This window comes from Pangasianodon hypophthalmus, chromosome 23, assembly GCF_027358585.1.
Source record: "Pangasianodon hypophthalmus isolate fPanHyp1 chromosome 23, fPanHyp1.pri, whole genome shotgun sequence".
NCBI lineage: Eukaryota > Metazoa > Chordata > Actinopteri > Siluriformes > Pangasiidae > Pangasianodon > Pangasianodon hypophthalmus.
In genome coordinates, this window is record NC_069732.1 from 17,785,683 (window position 1) to 17,802,519 (window position 16,837).

The following is a 16,837-nucleotide window of genomic DNA, read 5'->3' on the forward strand; positions in this document are numbered from 1 at the left end:
TAGTCTTTCATTACCAACAAATTTAAATTTTGTTGAAAAAATTGTTTTTTTGGCCCATAATATGCTCAAATTATTAACTTTTTATACTTTTTTATACTTTAAAGCAATATTTACACATACACATCTACAATACTGTGCAAGTAGTAAAGCAACAATGCTTTCAGAAATAATGAAAATCTATAAAATATCAAAAACTATATAAAGAGTAGTAAACTGTAGTAAACTGTGCATTTAGTGTGGCAAGCCTTTGCATGTAATACTGCATGAGTCCTCTTAGGTACATTGTTGTGCGGTTTTATAAACAAATCGCCTGGCAGAATTTGTCACAGTTGTTCTGCAGACTGTTTCTCTTGCTTCTGAGTCTTTATGTAAAATCCAAGGCAGCCCGGATGATGCTCTTATCTTAACAGTGGTCCCTTGCTTCATATGTTATGGAAGCCCTGAACCGTAAGGTGTGAAATTTTTTTCATTATTTTGACTTAATATCTTATAATTTTGACTTACTAAGGCTAAATATTGAGATACTAAGACAAAATAATGACTTTGGAAGTCAAAATAATTAGATAGCAATAAAAAAAGATCACACCTTGCAGTTCAAGGCTTTCATAATATACACAAAAACACACAAAAACTTTCCTTTTTTTGGAAATGAAAGTTTGGAAAAAACTTTTCTACTTATACACAAATGCAGAAGATGTGAAATGAGTATCAAACAATATTTCTATATAATAAAAATATGGTGTTAGATTTCTGCATAGTAGTTTGTATGTACAGACATTCAGTGGCATGTAATAACATATTTTTAACACTAACACATTTTTGCTAAAAAGAAAAATGTAAAATGTAAATGTAAAATTAAAACACACACAATGTAAGGGACTGATTCATGGTGTTTTTTTGCTTTGGCTTGGGGTTTATGAATTGGATCAGTTGCTCTAAGACATGATTAAATAACAAAGCCTTCTCCTGCTGGTCACTGATGTTCAGTGCTGCTATTATATCCACTCAGACGCTGTCACACCAAGTCTCCATCTTCTTTTAGAAAGTGGTGACATAAACACTTCAAACACTGACCACTGATCTATGAATTTGTCCCTTTTTTTGGCGAATCACAGATGCGTCTTTATTCCACATTTAGTAGAAAAGCAGCATCTCGGATGTCGGCTTTAGGACAGTTATTCCTGTCTATTCTCTAGATAACAGTATCTTTCCTGTTCACCCCAGGTGTTTGGTATGAGCCAAGAGGAGCACGAAATCATTCTCCAGAGAGTGAGAGAGTCTAAGGTGAGGCATTTGGTGAATTATTCTTCAACAGATATCTCTGCTGTTTTTCTCAGCCTCAGCCATGTTGTGTCCACTTCCTTTTTTTCCTTACTTCCATCAGCACAATGTAGACAGTCAGACCTGTCTTCGAAGATTGATTGTGTTATTTCTTCTTTCCAATTTTTCATCTGGATTTGGTTTATTCTGTCATTTATAAGCATTTATAACATCATATATGTTCCAACAATCTTTGTCTTTAACTCTAACTCAGAATCAGAATCATTTTCATTCACCATATACATTTACATGTGTTAGGAATTTTTGTTGGTGTTTGGTCAAAACATGATACATTCATCCCAGTTTACAACACACACACCACAGACAACACAACACACAATGACCATCCGAATATCCAATATTGCACCTTAAGCAGAAATTGGTAGACTCAGTTGTAATTTATATTACAGTGGAGGTAGAAATAACAGCTGAATACCTGTTCATAGAAGTCCACCTAATTCATTCTTTCTTTGTCTGTGTCATGCAACTGTCAAGGAGATTTCAAAAGTCACCATGAAACAGGCCCAGGCTCCTTGGGCAGATAAACTGAGTGAAAAGAACAGCGAAATATTGTGCGATTATGCATCTCACAATTATCCAACCCTTCACTCCGAATCTCAACAAGAAATAATCGGCATCTCTGCATCTGACAGAGAGCGCCCCTATTGATTCCTCCTCTCCTGAAAGGTCGTGGTGTTGCAGGACTGCAAACTTTTTTCATTCATTATTAGATTTTTGTCTTTTAAAGAAAAACCTATGAATGCTTCTGGAGAAAGTGAAAAGATCTACATTGGTGTGCACTTAAAACAGCCATGTCTCTATGGCTTCATTGTCTAACCCACAGAATGCTAAAAGTGGACTGTGACACATGGCTAAAGGTGTTAAAAAAACAAAACAAATTAGAAACTGCCAAGAAAGTGGACAATTGTGTAGGGCTGCCATGAAGAAACAAGTGTGAAAAAAGAGTGTTAATGTTAATTCTTTTCATATTCATTTTCCTGTCAAAGTCAAAGTCATTTTATTTGTCATATTGTGAAAATGAAATTTAAAGTGAGTAATGAAACAGCTTTTTGGTTTTTGGACTGTAGCCTTGACTGTGAAAATTCCCCACCAACCACAAACGCTGCTAATGAGAGCTTTAGTTTCTCTTCCAACTCTTTTGTAACTCACATGTCTGACCCCTTCTTCTACAGAGACCAGGCTTTTCTCTAAGGGTCTCTGTCATGAAAGGCAAGAATCTCATGGCGAAAGATGCCAACGGTGAGAGACTTTTGTTGGATTTTGCAGTCTCTAATTACTGTAGCACTTTTAGGAGGGTAACATGCCATCAGAATTCTCCATAGGTGCAGGGGTGGACAGTACTTGAGTAGTTGTACTTTGTTATTATACTTAATTATTAGTTTGGCACATATATATTTTGATTGAGTATTATTAAATCTGAATATTTGTATTCTTACTTAGTTACACTTCCAAGAAAAAAACATACTTTTTACTCCTTAAATTTTTATTTAGACCTTCAGAGTACTTCACGAACTTCTCGTCTTTTTTCATATAGCTAAAGACTGCGTGCTGTACATCATTAGGTTTTTTAGAAAAAAAAATATATCAAGCTTCGTAACAATTCATCACCAGCCATAACCTTCTCATGATAGCTAGTAGCTAGCGCTACAGTTATCAGTGTGTGATTAAAGACGGTTAAACCACCAGAATGCAGTGTGCAACTTGAGGATGAGCGTCCCTGACTCTACCTCAGTAAAATGTTTCAGTTCGCTGGAGTAAGCAAAGACTCGTATAAAACAAGGCCCTTTTACCTCTCTAGAAATTATGAACTCCATCTAATCATCTGTCAAAGCATGTTGAGGCAAATTTGCTAATATTAACTTGCTATGTTTAACTACGTTAGCCTGTTTGCTTTGCTAATGTCAGGCTAGCATTGATTACAGTAGCTACGATAACTGGCTAGGCAGAATTCTAGCCAATGATAAATAATGCAGACTTAGAGAGATTAAATGATGTTTTCAGGCAAAATTACAAAGTTGCTATAGAAAAAAAATACTCGAGTACATTTAAAAGTAGCAATGTTTTTACTTTCACTTGAGGATGTTTTCGCTGGAGACTTTAGCTGAGTAAGATTTTAACACATTGCCTATACGCTTACGTAAGTGTAATTTCTCAGTACTTTGCCCATCCCTGCATAGGTGCTTTCCTTTGGATAAAACCTTGGGTAGATAAATATGCAATACACACAAATATGTCTTTATATTGGTGTTTTGGAGGATGGTGTTTTGTGTGTTATTTCTGGAACATTTATTCTGGGGGATTGGTAGGTTACAGTGACCCCTATTGCATGCTGGGTATTCTCGTGGGACAAAGCCCACGGGAGACTGAGGAGAGAAAAGAGAGGAAGTTCAGCTTCCGTAAGAGGAAGGAGAAGTTAGAGAAGCGTTCCAGCGTCAAGGAAGTGCTGGCTGCAAGAGACATCCAAGTGACTGAAGTGAAACCTGAGACTCTCAACCCTGTGTGGAACGAACATTTTGTTTTGTGAGTAGAAAATTAGAATTAAGCACTTTCTTTTTGGTCTGCTTAACAAAGCATGAGATGCACAATGATGAACATGCTGCTGAGGATAATTGTTTAATTGCTGCCTGTACATGGTGATTGGATGTTTAAAGGAATAGGTTTTTGAGAGCAATAATCACATACATCGCTGAAGTTTAATGTTTATCTTCACACAGCGACATTGATGATGTCCAGAATGATCTTCTGCATCTGGATATATGGTAAGATATTTGTTAAAATAGTTTATGCCTGCTCTTCTCAAACTGTTGCTCATGAAGGTTAAAGTGCAAGCAAATAATCAATCTCACCCCAGCATGCCAAAGATGTTAGCTGGGAGTGTGAGATAAGCCACAAAACCCATTTTCCCTAGGGATCACGACGATGACGTGTCTGTGGCTGAAGCGTGCCGTAAGCTGAACGAGATCAGTGGGTTCAGAGGAATGGGCAGGTATAGCATGAAATCATTACGTGGTCAATTAAAAACACAATAACTAACTTCAATTCACTGATATTCAAATGGATTATGGCATTATTATATTAGGTACTTCAAGCAAATTGCCAAATCTGTGAGGGCCAACGGAGCGTCAGCGTCAGGAAGTGAAGAGAATGCCGATGACTTTCTTGGTTGCCTGAACATCCCGTTAAGTGTAAGTTGAAATGAATACAACAGACTAATCTATTTAAGGGTCCATAAACCTTTGTAAAAATAAAAATATAAAAATGTCTACCTTTTAAGAAACATTTTTTAAAATATCATGTTTGACCTTTATTTAAAGGAAATGTTCTGCATGTTGCAGGAGCCTGCTTAGAACCCACTACAATAACAAAACAATAAAACACTAAATAAGATTAAAAAAAAACAAAACTGAGTGCTGTATATCTCTCAACAGGAGATCCCGGTTATTGGCTATGATAAGTGGTTCAAGCTAGAGCCACGGTCTAGTGCATCTAAAGTGCAGGGAGAATGCCACCTCATTTTAAGACTCTTCACCAACCAGGTAGAGATCTCTGTCTATTCCTTTTCTGAAAAACATGCACTTTGAACCGCACTTTGAAGTTTTGGTAATAAACTATTTATAAGCAGGTAATACAGTGTGATTGTAAATTTTAGTTATGTTAGTAAATGTTAATTGAGCAATTATTAAAACAAAAATTTGTCAGCAGCGCTTCTTAACTCCAACCCCACTGCCTTGCAGAGATTTTCCACCTGATGTGATGCAGCTCACGATGGGCTTCTTAGCACTTTATAAAGATTCGGTAGCAGACGAAGTTTAAAACTATGTAGTGGGTCCCTAGGACATGGGTTGAGATCTCTTGATTTAAGAATATATTTAAAATAAAATGATTGAATAAAAATAAAATCGTCATTAATAAATCAATTTTAAAAAATGATTCCTGTAAAATGATTCCTGTGATTAAAATAAAATAAAACCTTTATAATATAATATTATAATATAATTTAGATGATATCTGTTTGCTAAACTAGTAGAAGACTATTTCTTACTTGCTCATAAATAGTTGATTACCAAACCTTAAATTAAAATGTTGCCAGTGTGTACTTCTCTCACTTCTCCCACCCTCTTCGCTGTTGAATTTATACAATCTGAAGATTATTCTAATTCATTTCATCTAATGCATTTTAAAGAATGATGTCTTGAAACAACAATGTCCAAACCTTTTCAGAGATCACTGAACAGTCCTGTGACTATTTTTCACACTGGGGTATTACACCATAGCATAAACAAAGTGGCATTGAACTTGATATAAGAAAATTCGAAAACAGAAATGTTCAATTTCATTGCTGCATTTCACTTACCTCGGAAGTAGGTTGGAAGTCGCAGCTCGGAATGATGTCTTTTTCAACCTCCTTGCATTCGAGCTATAAAGTGGGAAAAAACATGGATGCCTCCATGTTCATCTTTTGTTTCTAAAAAGCTAGCCAGCTAACTGTGATGAGTGATGTATGCTTACATCCAGTGTTATAGATTTAACAAGTGAGTATGTCTGAATGTTGATTGAACTAAAGCAAGTAATTGTATGTAGAGTAACTCATTTAAAGGGAATAAGTACTACTTTGTTTACTTCTAATGCGCTGAGCAGCCATTTTGATTTGTGACGTCACTCCCTGAGCTCTGAGGAGTTGAGAAGGCTACACTGAGTTCCCAAGTAGGAATTTCGAGTTGGGGGGGTCGGGGGTGTGTGTGTGTGTGGGGGGGGGGGGGGTGTCTTCTTTAGCTTTTCTGATCAGAGTTTGTGAATTACATCTCTACAACCTCTAGTTGAAAGCAGCATATTTATGCATAAATCAACTGGTCATTGCTGGTTGTTCTCTGTAAACTGGTAATGTACAGAGTACTACAAATCAAAGGCAGATTAAGGCAGACTATTTTAAGCCAAATCTGGAATATCTCTTTTGTTTTGAAATAACACAAAATCATTAAAGCGCTACAGCACTCTAGAAGAGACATTTATGCTTTCTTGCTGAAATCTGCTTTGTCCTACAGAGGGACACTGCTTTGAGCAAAGTGGTCTCAAATGTGATCATTCATCAGAAGATGTTAAATCAGATTCTGGAGTATGAGCACAAGCAAGTTCAGGTTTGGATTCTGTATTTATACAGTCTTCAGCATTCACACATAAACATACTGGTAGGGAAAAAGATGTCACTGCATGCTATTTTCTCAAAACCTTTTCAGAAAGAACCCTATAACTGGAATGGACAGGTGTGCCCAGCAGCATGGACTGTGCTCTCCCATCATGCTGTGCAGGCCGATCTTACTCCACTGCAACAGGCTGTCATGTGTGTATTAAAATGTTGATCCTATAATGATAACCATAGCCATTCCACCTCACCATAATCCATATAGTGATGTTTATTGACAGCAAATTGGTTTGTTCTTTGAAAGAGTAGAAAAGTTGTCCTGATAATAATCACATGATGGCCACCTGCTAGTCAGCTCTGTATTCGGTGTGTTTTTATAGTCGCTGGCACTGCTACAGTAGCCATCATCGCTCGCAGAGGATGTGTTACGCACTACTGCTCAGGCTGCTGAGGGCTGTGGAGGCCGAGTGGGAGGCTGGAGATGTGAATAAGGAGCTGGTAGGTCCTCTTTTCACAAAACGTCATTGATCCGGAACGGTAGGGAATGTTCTTACAAAGAGGCGAAAAAGTCTTGGGTGCTCTTGCTATCGAACCTTTAGTGCTTTGAGCTAACTACGACCTAAATGCAACATTTCTAACATTTCATGTGAGCGTTAATAACAGTGGTTATTGTTGTGTGCACAGGAGAACCTCCTCGCTGAGAGCTTTAAACTCTACTGTGATTACTGCCTGTCTCTTATGAAGAGCATGAGGCATGTGTTCCCATGCACCAACCCTGCCGCCATCACGCGATGTGAGATAATGCTGAGGTAAACACACGCACACACACATGCACACACAGAGAGAAAGAGAGAGAGAGAGAGAGAGAGAGAAAGAGAGAGAGTTTTGAAAGGTCTGAACTGGGGAGTCTATTCAAATTCAAATATTTTTTCCAGCTGTCAATACGGCAGCTGTCTGTGTGGAAGTTTGTGTTGCTGTGCCCTTTCTGGCTCTGTATTCTCTAGGGGGTCTGTATCGGCTAGAGGGGCTAGGAAGAATTGATATCCTGTGGAGCCTTTTCCAGGGTTGCTCTTAAATGTAGTATAGTGTGCTAGTCTTAGTTAACAAGTCAATACTACGAGCACACACAGACTCATACACATACAGATGTCAGTATTCTACGGTCTGATTAAATAGGCTGATAGAAATGGCAGCTGGGTCCCTCTGGTCTGTTTGATCTGTGAAAGAGTGCACATGCGAGTAGTACTGCATGCTCAGTGTAACTCAGAAGTGCGTGTTAGGAAAATGTGGTTAGCGTTTCTGCATAAAAAATGTCTTCGCTTTATGCTGCTTTATACTTACTGTGCCCACGTGTGATTCAGGACTGTCGGACAGATGCAGCTGATGCAAGCATTCAAGGCAGTTTGTCCTAACCGCAATGAGCTGCACCTGGAAATAGCAACTGTCATAAAGGTATAATTAACCCTCACTCACAACAATAAGTAATTCTTGCCAAGCATTGGGTACTTTTGGAATTTTTCAGAAATATTTGTTTGTCCCTCTCACTACAGAAAGGCACAGTTGAATGGTACGAGGCCACAATTTCACACTTTAAACCAGATGAAGGGGTAAGTGTCAAATTATAAAAAGTACTGTGTAATATATTATAGTCCATTAATTTTTATATTACTATCCACTGCGCTCAAATCCTGTAGATTTTACAATAAATTTGGCAATTCATTTGTAGGTAAGCTATGGTAAGATTACAAGCCCCAGCTTTTCTTACTTTTGAAACAGTCTTGTTCTATTGGCCAATAATCCTGTGTATTTTTTGCATTTATTTCTAGAAAGAAGCAAAACTATCTGCCAAAAGAATAAGAAAAAAGCTTGAAATTAGTAAAAGAATGCCCAGAAATAGATTTAATAATCTTATAATAAGAAATGCTAGATGAATGTGATTATATTCAAGATATTTCACTACGATGACATTTTTGGAGTGTAAAAATACAGTCCTGTACTTTAGCATCACTTCAGTTATTATTGTAAATGCACTGTATCTCATCACAGTAATCTTTACACTCATAACTCGTAATCGTATTTTATCGTATCATACTAGCAAGTCAAGCTGCAAGTAAATTAGTGAATATAAAATAATACAGATTTTATTGCATATATACTGTAAGTACAAATCCAGGAAACAAAAAGCAAGTTTTTTATATACTTTACATGTGAAATGGGAAATGTGGCATCAGTTGTAGTCTTGCTGCCTCATGGCTCCAGGGTCCCTTGTTTGATCCTGAGCTCGAGTTACTGTTTGTGTGGAGTTTCTGTGAATGTTCCCCCTCTGTTCGCCCGGGTTTGCTCCGGGTTCTCCGGTTTCCTCCCAAAAACATCAGTAGGTGGACTGGCTGAGATAAATTGTGAAGGTGTGAATAAGTATGTCCATAGTGCCCTGCGATGGACTGGCGTTCCATCCAGTGTATATTCCTGCCTCATGTCTAGTGTTCCCTCATTCAATAACAAAGTAGAAAATCTAATAATATAAAAGCAGTATAAAATAAAAAGTCACCTGAGGGACTACCAGTATGTCTCGTGTCATTTAAATACGCCTAATTACACAAACACATTTCTTGTAGAAATAACAAAATCATAAATACCATGTCCAAACACCTACTGCTGGCATAAAAATACTCCATTAATACTTCACTAATCTAACTATGCTAAATGCCTTACCCTAAACCTTTTGAGCAACAAGCCCAATGTTCCCAGATTCTGCATTTAAAAGCTGGACCTGGCAGCTACGCTGACTACGGAAATGTTCTCACTAGTATCCTCAGTTTAACTAAAGACAAATGCAAAAGCCTGGATCATGTCTCCTGAACCTAGTGAACAACATAACAAAAGATTTCCACAAACACTTCACCAGCTCATTTAACAGATATATTATCTTATCTTTAATATAACAGCTTCTTGGCTTCATTTTAATTCACCTAGTGTTAGAATGCAGCATATCCTGGCTAAAGTCAAGACACTAATCTCACCTCTGTAATTATATTTACTCATACCATTTGCTCATACCATTACTTGTTAGTCAATACCATATTGCTTCAGGGAAGAATTTCCAGCCAATGTCCAGTGTTTTACTAGAAATGACTAAAACATCTTAGTAACACATTACAGTATTATTGCAATTTATTGTAAATTCAGTAAATTGAGAGAATGTTTTGCTGTAAAAATGTCATTGTGGTATCAGTCATATTTCATGTTCAGGCTATGAGAGTGGTGGTAGAGATAAAGACGTCTTTGTTGACTGATTACTCAGTGATTATGCTGTTTTGATGCAGACTGTGGAAGAGCAGCTGAAGAGACTGGTTCTGGTGGTGGATGCGGTGTGTGTTGATGTACAACGAGGGCAGAATGTCTACAACAAGCTCTTTCATAAGTAACACCTCACCATTCTAATGCTCTAGAGACCAGCAGTACATTGCTTTGCTTTCTGGAGATCAATCCTTCGACAGAGTTTAATTACAACCTTAATTTAGCACTCTTATTTGAGTATTAATCCACTCCTAAAGGTCTTGCCTCACTGGATGCATGTCATGCATGTTTGATTAGGGTTGGAATTAAACCGTTCAGTGGGTAGATCTTGAGAAGCAGGAGAGTACTGCTTAAGAGCTAAGGTTAAATACTTCAGCATCCTCTTAAGCCTCCTGACAGAGAGAAACTGAGTTTATTGTTTCTTTCAGCTCAGTGAAGGTGGACTTCTTCAGCATCTCCTATCGGCAGTTAGAGAAGCTGGTGCGTGCACAAACATGAATAAAAGCAATTATTCTCTTCCAAATGATGAACATGATTTGATGGACTTAACAAAGAGATTGCGCTCTGTATCCAGGTGGCTGATGACGTGAGTGTTGCGATGGAGCGTGTTTGCGGGACTTTGGAACAGGAGAATTATCGGCTCTCCCAGACAATGGGGGAAACCTTGTTCGAGGTCTTCATATCTCTGAAGACCCTCAAACGATTCAGGGAGTTCCTGCCTCTCAAGTAAGTCACTGCAGCCCTTCAGATCCATCTCTAAGGACCAGATGATTGCTGCTCCGTAAACTAGACTACATGAAAGAACATGAGTCATCGTGACCATATGTGGCTGATAGATGGAAAGTTCTTGTAGCTAATCTTCTGAATTGATGCTGAATGTTCTGTCACGATTCATAAGTTCTATTTATAAGTGGTGATTCAGACACTGGCATCTCTTTTGTGTGTGTGTGTGTGTGTGTGCTTTGTAGAGATACTAAGATGCTGGCACTAACAGGTTTTCACAATTGGTTCAAATCCTCCATTCATAAATGGCTGCAGATTGTGCATGAGAAATCTACTGACAGGATCCGCAAGGCTGTGGAGATGGACCAGGCAAGTTGGAGAAAATATAGAAAATCCTTGGATTGATTGCACAACTTTGAGAGGCGTAAATATAGTCCATATCTACATAACAACATATGAAACCTGTAATCACTCTGATTTCCACTTCCTCTGGTGTGAAAATTGAATAGTTTTCTTCTCATTAAGCCATATATATCTCAAAATTCAAGTGGAATGAACCTTAAGTGTTTATCTACAATCTTATGTGAGTGAATGTGAGTGTCTGTGGGAGAGCGTGAGAGAGCAAGAGCTCCATTATAAGTCTGTATATGTTTGTGAATGGCACAGCTCGAGCCAATCCAGCAGCATGCCAAGCACAGTGTGTCGGCAGTGGACGTCACCACATGCTTCAGCCAGGTGCAAGAGTTCTGGACCCAGCTGGCTTGGCCTGACTCAGCAGGGGCATTCATCTTCATCACTCGCTTGACTGATGTAAGCTCACATTTTTGGAAAATTTCAGTCAAAAACATAGTTAAAAAGACATTTAAGTGAATCATATTAGAAGTGCAGAAATGATCTCCGGATGGTGTTGTTCAATGCAGAATTTGTGCAGTGAGGCGGTGTGCTATGCAGAGCTCCTGAAGCGCAAAATTGAGAGGAACCAGCTGGGTCAGGACCACCGGACCTTCATCATGCAGGTACTGCCCCTGAGTATTGGAGAGGGAAATGGGCTTTCATTTCACAAGGAGTAAATGTCAGTACAGACTGTTTCTCCTTGGCAACATTGTTTTCTCAGTGGATTTCTTGTGCTGTGATGCTTGCTCATGTTTTTTTTTTTTTTTTTTGTCTCTGATCCCTTTGCCATTCTGGCAGTTCTTTCTATCTCTGCTTATTGTCTTATTAAATTTTCACTCTTCTTACTTCCACTTTTTCCACCTCTTCCTCCTCTTTCTCCCCCTACCTGCTTTTTGGGCAGCTCTCTGTGGCACTTAACAACACAGAGCATGTGCGCGCATATCTGTCCAGCTTGCCACGGGAGCTGGACTGGCGGGCTGTGGAGCAGGCTATGGAGGAGTCATGTGGTGCTGAAGGCAAGGAGCAAGTGAACAAAGCCCTAAATGGCCAGCTATATAATGCTGACCTGGATCTGCAAAGGGAGGCTAAAAGGCTAATCACACACCTCACTGATAAGGTACTTCAACCTGCACTATCAGACAGCAACATCTGAGCTGAATATTTTATTATTTCTTCTAATTTTTGGTGCTTGAGCTGACCACTGAGGCAATTATAGGGCAAAGATATAACTAAAGAGCCTTTCTTCCCATGTTAGTTCTCATGGGTAGCTGAAATTCTTATACTGTGAAGAGCAGGAGCAGTGCTAGCAGGTTAGGGCTTAAGAACTATAAGCCTGAGGGCCGCCCATGCCAAAACCGATTTTCCTTAATAAAGAGATAATGCATTGTGATGCAAGATTATTTTAAAATGTGACAGACTTGGTACTGGGCTTACCAGGTGTTTTAACTTACCAAACCAGACCCAAAATACTTTACCAACATCTTTCTTTTTGTGATTAGGAAACTTAGTAATGTCACGTTAAGTGGCTTTTATTGTCATTTCAGCCATATACAGCTAGTTAGTACACAGTGAAAATGAAAATTGAAAATGAAAAGTGTATGAAATGAAAAGTGTGTTGATGAAAATGAAAAGTGTGTTAATGAATTAATGAACATACCTGACCACACAGTGGGTTAATTTAGAAGGAAAGCTCAAGGGAGAGTGAAGCTTTCCCACCTTCAATTTACATGTAAATGGAAAGCAGAACTGAGACCTCGTACTACAGTTTGATGGAAATGTAAATCATGATTATAAAGTATTTAGTTTAAATTTTTAAATTATATATATATATATATATAAGCTTTTATATATATATATATATATATATATATATATATATATATATATATATATATATATATACACTCATAGGGGGAAAAAATGGCAAATATGAAGCTTTTATTGGTCTTATAAACAAATCATTGGTCAGAAAATTATCAAGAATTAAACAAATGTGCTCCTGAAACCTCCTGTGCCACCATTTGCTCATTTATTTTGGCTGCAGTGAACTGCTTGGGGAAAAGGTAGAAACAGGGAAAGTCACTAAGGCTAGCCTGTCTGGTCCGATCCCACAGAAGAGCTACTGTAGCACAACTTGCTGAAAAGTTAATGCTGGCTCTGATAGAAAGGTGTCAGAACACACAGTGCATCGCAGCTTGCTGTGTATGGGGCTGTGTAGCCGCAGACCGGTCAGAGTGCCCATGCTGACCTCTGTCCACTGCCATACGTGCCTACAATGGGCATGTGAGCATCAGAACGGGACCATGGAGTGATAGAAGAAGGTGGCCTGGTCTGATGAATCACATTTTCTTTTACATCATATGGACGGCCGGGCTCGTGTGCGTCATTTACCTGGGGACTATGGGAACACGGCAAACTGGTGGAGGCAGTGTGATACTCTGGGCAATGTTCTGCCAGGAAGTCTTGGGTCTTGGTATTCATGTGGATGTTACTTTGACACGTACCACCTACCTAAACATTGTTGCAGACCAAGTACAGCCCTTCATGGCAACGGTATTCCCTAATGAAAGTGGCCTCTTTCAGCAGGATAATGCTCCCTGCCACACTGCAGAAACTGTTCAGGAATGGTTTGAGGAACATGACAAAAAGTTGTTGATTTGGCCTCCAAATTCCCCAGATTTCTATCTGTTCCAGCATTTGTGGAATGTGCTGGACAAATAAGTCCAAGCCATGGAGGCCCCACCTCGCAATTTACAGAACTTAAACATCTTGGTGCCAGATACCACAGCACACCTTAAGAGGTCCTGTGGAGTTCATGCCTCAACGAGTCAGAGTTTTTTTTGGTGGCACAAGGGGGACGTACACAATATTAGGCAGGTGGTTTTAATGTTATAGTTGATCAGCGTGTGTGTTTTTATATTTGCAACCATGAAAGAAGTAGGACTATCCCATTTCCTGAACCCCATTGTAACCCCTGCATTTACTCGTGACGCTTCGCAGACCCTCTGGACAAGTTTAAGAAAACAAAGACTGACTGAAATAATGAAAAACACTCATGCATGTCCACAGATCTCGTCCTTCCTTTTGGCTCATGTAATGTGTTTCTGACTGTAAGGCAGGTCTGTGAATCAACTTTTACATCTTTTAACCCGTCTATCACTATTGTCATCTATCTCATGACGTTTCTTTCTCTCTGCTCCCCCTGTTGTTGTTTCATTTACCTCAATAACTACTTGGACATGTAAAAAAAGAGTTTATGCATCTATCAAAAATAATGCTTAACTCACTGTTGTGACAGTAGGCAAAGCAACCACCAGCTACATGAAAGAGTAAGAATAAAAAAGCAAATCGGCTACCAGTGGTTGTGAGGGATGGTGGTGCCAAGGACCTGAAGTGTTGGATGTTCCTAAAATATAACAGCATGGTGCTTTTGCTGCAAACAGACACCCACAGCCACAAAGAGCAAATGTTTTGAGTTAATTCTGACACAAGTAGACAATAATGCACTACACTGATGCAATTTATACACAAGCATTTCCATCCAGCATTTTTTTAGCAGGAGGACAGTTGATTCATATTCAAAATGGGTGGTTTTGAATATGTTCTGTAAGTAACTATGTAGTTTATGTCCTCACATTGCACTAGCAAGGCCCTAAACATGATGCCATGGCAACAGGCAGTAACTCCCACCCACCCTAATGTGACTAGAGTGACATGAGGCAAAAAAAAAATCACTGCCGGTGTGAACGCATTCTAACCGTCTGAAGTGTTCCAGCGAGAAGCAGATCTGTAATTGCATGCATTAAATACTATAATGAAGCAAAGGGGAAAAAAGTTTCAGCCCACTAAGCCCACCCCTGGCTTCACACATGGTGTGGAGGTTTGTTATTTGCCAGCTCTTGATGACATTCTCAATTTTGGGTTACTATGGTAGATGCTTCCTGAGCTTAGGAGATACATTCAGCACATCAGCCTCTCTCCAGACACCATAAATAATGATGATGTGAGTAGAATTTTTTTTTCTTTCTGAGTGATTTGTATGTGAATATACTGTAAGTTGCAGGAACATACACATCAGTGACCTCTTGTGCTGAAATCTCTTCCAGGCTGTGTCTCCATTGATGAAATTCCTAGATTCCACCTTAGTCATTCTCAGTGATTCACTGGTGAAGGAGAACCTGGCAAGGTAATTACCTCTTTCATTCCATATAATTGCAGCCCCTGAAGGAAAAAGCTTGTAATAATACCTTGGCATGTAGCAATTGTAAATAACAGCAAGACTGAGGAGTTGTGTTTAATCTATTAGTGACTATAGTAAGTCAATGCAATGTAGGAGTTTGAGTATTGTTTGCTTGGTTGTTTACTGTGATGGATGTGGGTTTTCTGTTGCCCTCACAGGGTTCTCTGGAGTCTCTGGGAGCTACTGCTGAGGATGATCCTGGACTCAGTGGCAGAAAACAGAGGTGTCCAAGTTGAGTTCTACACACGGTTCCAATATACTATAGAGGTTAGTGATCATTTGAAATAGAGCTGAAATAGAGATTATTCAGTCCAAGCAGCCTACACGGTGCTGAGGTATCAGTGTGCAAGACCTTCTCCCTTTGCACTGGCACTGTTCTAGTTTGGTTCTCCTTTTTAGGAAGTGGCCTATTTTTCTACTGGTTTGAGAGGCAAACCAAATTGGCATTGCTATTGCTGGTTGTTTCTGTTTCACCCCTGAACATGCTCTTGTGCTTGTGTGCACCATGCTGAGATCTTCTAAAAGCCGTACTGACAGTGACGCAGTATTTGCTATAAATACCTTATACCCTGTCACTTCTGCTCCTCTTCTCTACTCAACAAAGCTGATTGCTGGACCATAAGTAGAGTTTAGATCTATCCTGTGCAGCTTGAGATTTCGGTCCGAGTTACAGTTTTTCTGTCCTCTACAACTGTGATAGATAGGTATTTTTTTCTGTCTTCTTAATCCACCTCAGTGAATGTATCCATTTCATTCTCTGTCAGAGCACTTGACTGTGAATTGCTAGCTAGAGTGCTCTAGTTGCTAGCTTAGCCTGTTAGCTTATACTCCATGGTACTCCAGGACAGGAGTGTATGTGTGTCCCTTCATTTTCTTTTGTCTGGCCCTCCATCACCTTGTGCTGCCGATTGCATCCTTGCCAAGTCATTCTCTTTGCCGAGCTATTCTCTCAGCTGGCTTTAGATGAATGGATAGAAGTATATATGTTCTACTGTCTCCCTAACATACTGCAGTTAACGGCACTAACAAAATCTACAAACACTTCAAGGTTCTCTTCGAGTGTATGGATGGCATCACTAACTTTGAAATCACTAATTTTAGGGCTGGAGCCACACACTATAGCTCACAGCCTTCGGTGGAGTCCTCCTGATAGCTCAGGGTTCGAGCCCTCCTCTAAGATAGCTCAGGGTTCGAGCCCTCCTGAAGAACCAAGACAGGATGTTTAAGACCACATCCAGGAGACTTTTCTATGTAGAGCTTTAGCAGGCAACTGAGTTGCTTTGCGTGGCTCCATATTCCATAGCATTCAGTGAGGGCTCTGGAGTAGCATCTGCCTTCGCACAGACACAACTGTCAGGATCCAGACCAGCCACAACAGCCACCCTTAAATAGCAGTGGCCAGAGGAGACCCTGTGGTTCAACCAGTAAAGCTGAACACGCTCTTCTGCTTGCCGATTGCCACCAATTTTGATGAGGCCTCGTGGTACACTTGGCGAGTATGTCAGGTACTGATAGGACTGACCTGAACTGCAGACGTACTGATGACTTAACAGCTTATATTGCCACACATCTGATATGCAAGGATAATTCTTTGGTGACCGTCCAGGTAGCATTGGACCCGCTGCCCCAATTGGTAGAGGCCAGTCCCATCATGGAGTTGATCAAAGCAATGTTTTGGACAGCAGGGTATTGCCAATCTGCCA

At 39.5% G+C, this 16,837-nt stretch overlaps 1 protein-coding gene across 1 annotated transcript in view; it reads left to right on the forward strand.

Moving 5' to 3' along the window:
- baiap3 (BAI1 associated protein 3) overlaps positions 1 to 16,837 on the forward strand; it is a 48,504-nt gene that overhangs the window by 21,005 nt on the left and 10,662 nt on the right. Inside the window, exons 6-28 of the mRNA XM_026930226.3 lie at positions 1,225 to 1,284; positions 2,514 to 2,580; positions 3,648 to 3,861; positions 4,056 to 4,100; positions 4,250 to 4,327; positions 4,421 to 4,526; positions 4,770 to 4,877; positions 6,384 to 6,476; positions 6,576 to 6,679; positions 6,862 to 6,979; positions 7,166 to 7,290; positions 7,843 to 7,933; positions 8,032 to 8,088; positions 9,805 to 9,902; positions 10,207 to 10,258; positions 10,353 to 10,504; positions 10,747 to 10,870; positions 11,168 to 11,311; positions 11,422 to 11,517; positions 11,796 to 12,011; positions 14,829 to 14,897; positions 15,001 to 15,080; positions 15,293 to 15,401. Of these exons, the coding sequence (XP_026786027.3) occupies positions 1,225 to 1,284; positions 2,514 to 2,580; positions 3,648 to 3,861; positions 4,056 to 4,100; positions 4,250 to 4,327; positions 4,421 to 4,526; positions 4,770 to 4,877; positions 6,384 to 6,476; positions 6,576 to 6,679; positions 6,862 to 6,979; positions 7,166 to 7,290; positions 7,843 to 7,933; positions 8,032 to 8,088; positions 9,805 to 9,902; positions 10,207 to 10,258; positions 10,353 to 10,504; positions 10,747 to 10,870; positions 11,168 to 11,311; positions 11,422 to 11,517; positions 11,796 to 12,011; positions 14,829 to 14,897; positions 15,001 to 15,080; positions 15,293 to 15,401 (2,406 nt within the window). The remainder of the gene's footprint in view (positions 1 to 1,224; positions 1,285 to 2,513; positions 2,581 to 3,647; positions 3,862 to 4,055; positions 4,101 to 4,249; positions 4,328 to 4,420; positions 4,527 to 4,769; positions 4,878 to 6,383; positions 6,477 to 6,575; positions 6,680 to 6,861; positions 6,980 to 7,165; positions 7,291 to 7,842; positions 7,934 to 8,031; positions 8,089 to 9,804; positions 9,903 to 10,206; positions 10,259 to 10,352; positions 10,505 to 10,746; positions 10,871 to 11,167; positions 11,312 to 11,421; positions 11,518 to 11,795; positions 12,012 to 14,828; positions 14,898 to 15,000; positions 15,081 to 15,292; positions 15,402 to 16,837) is intronic.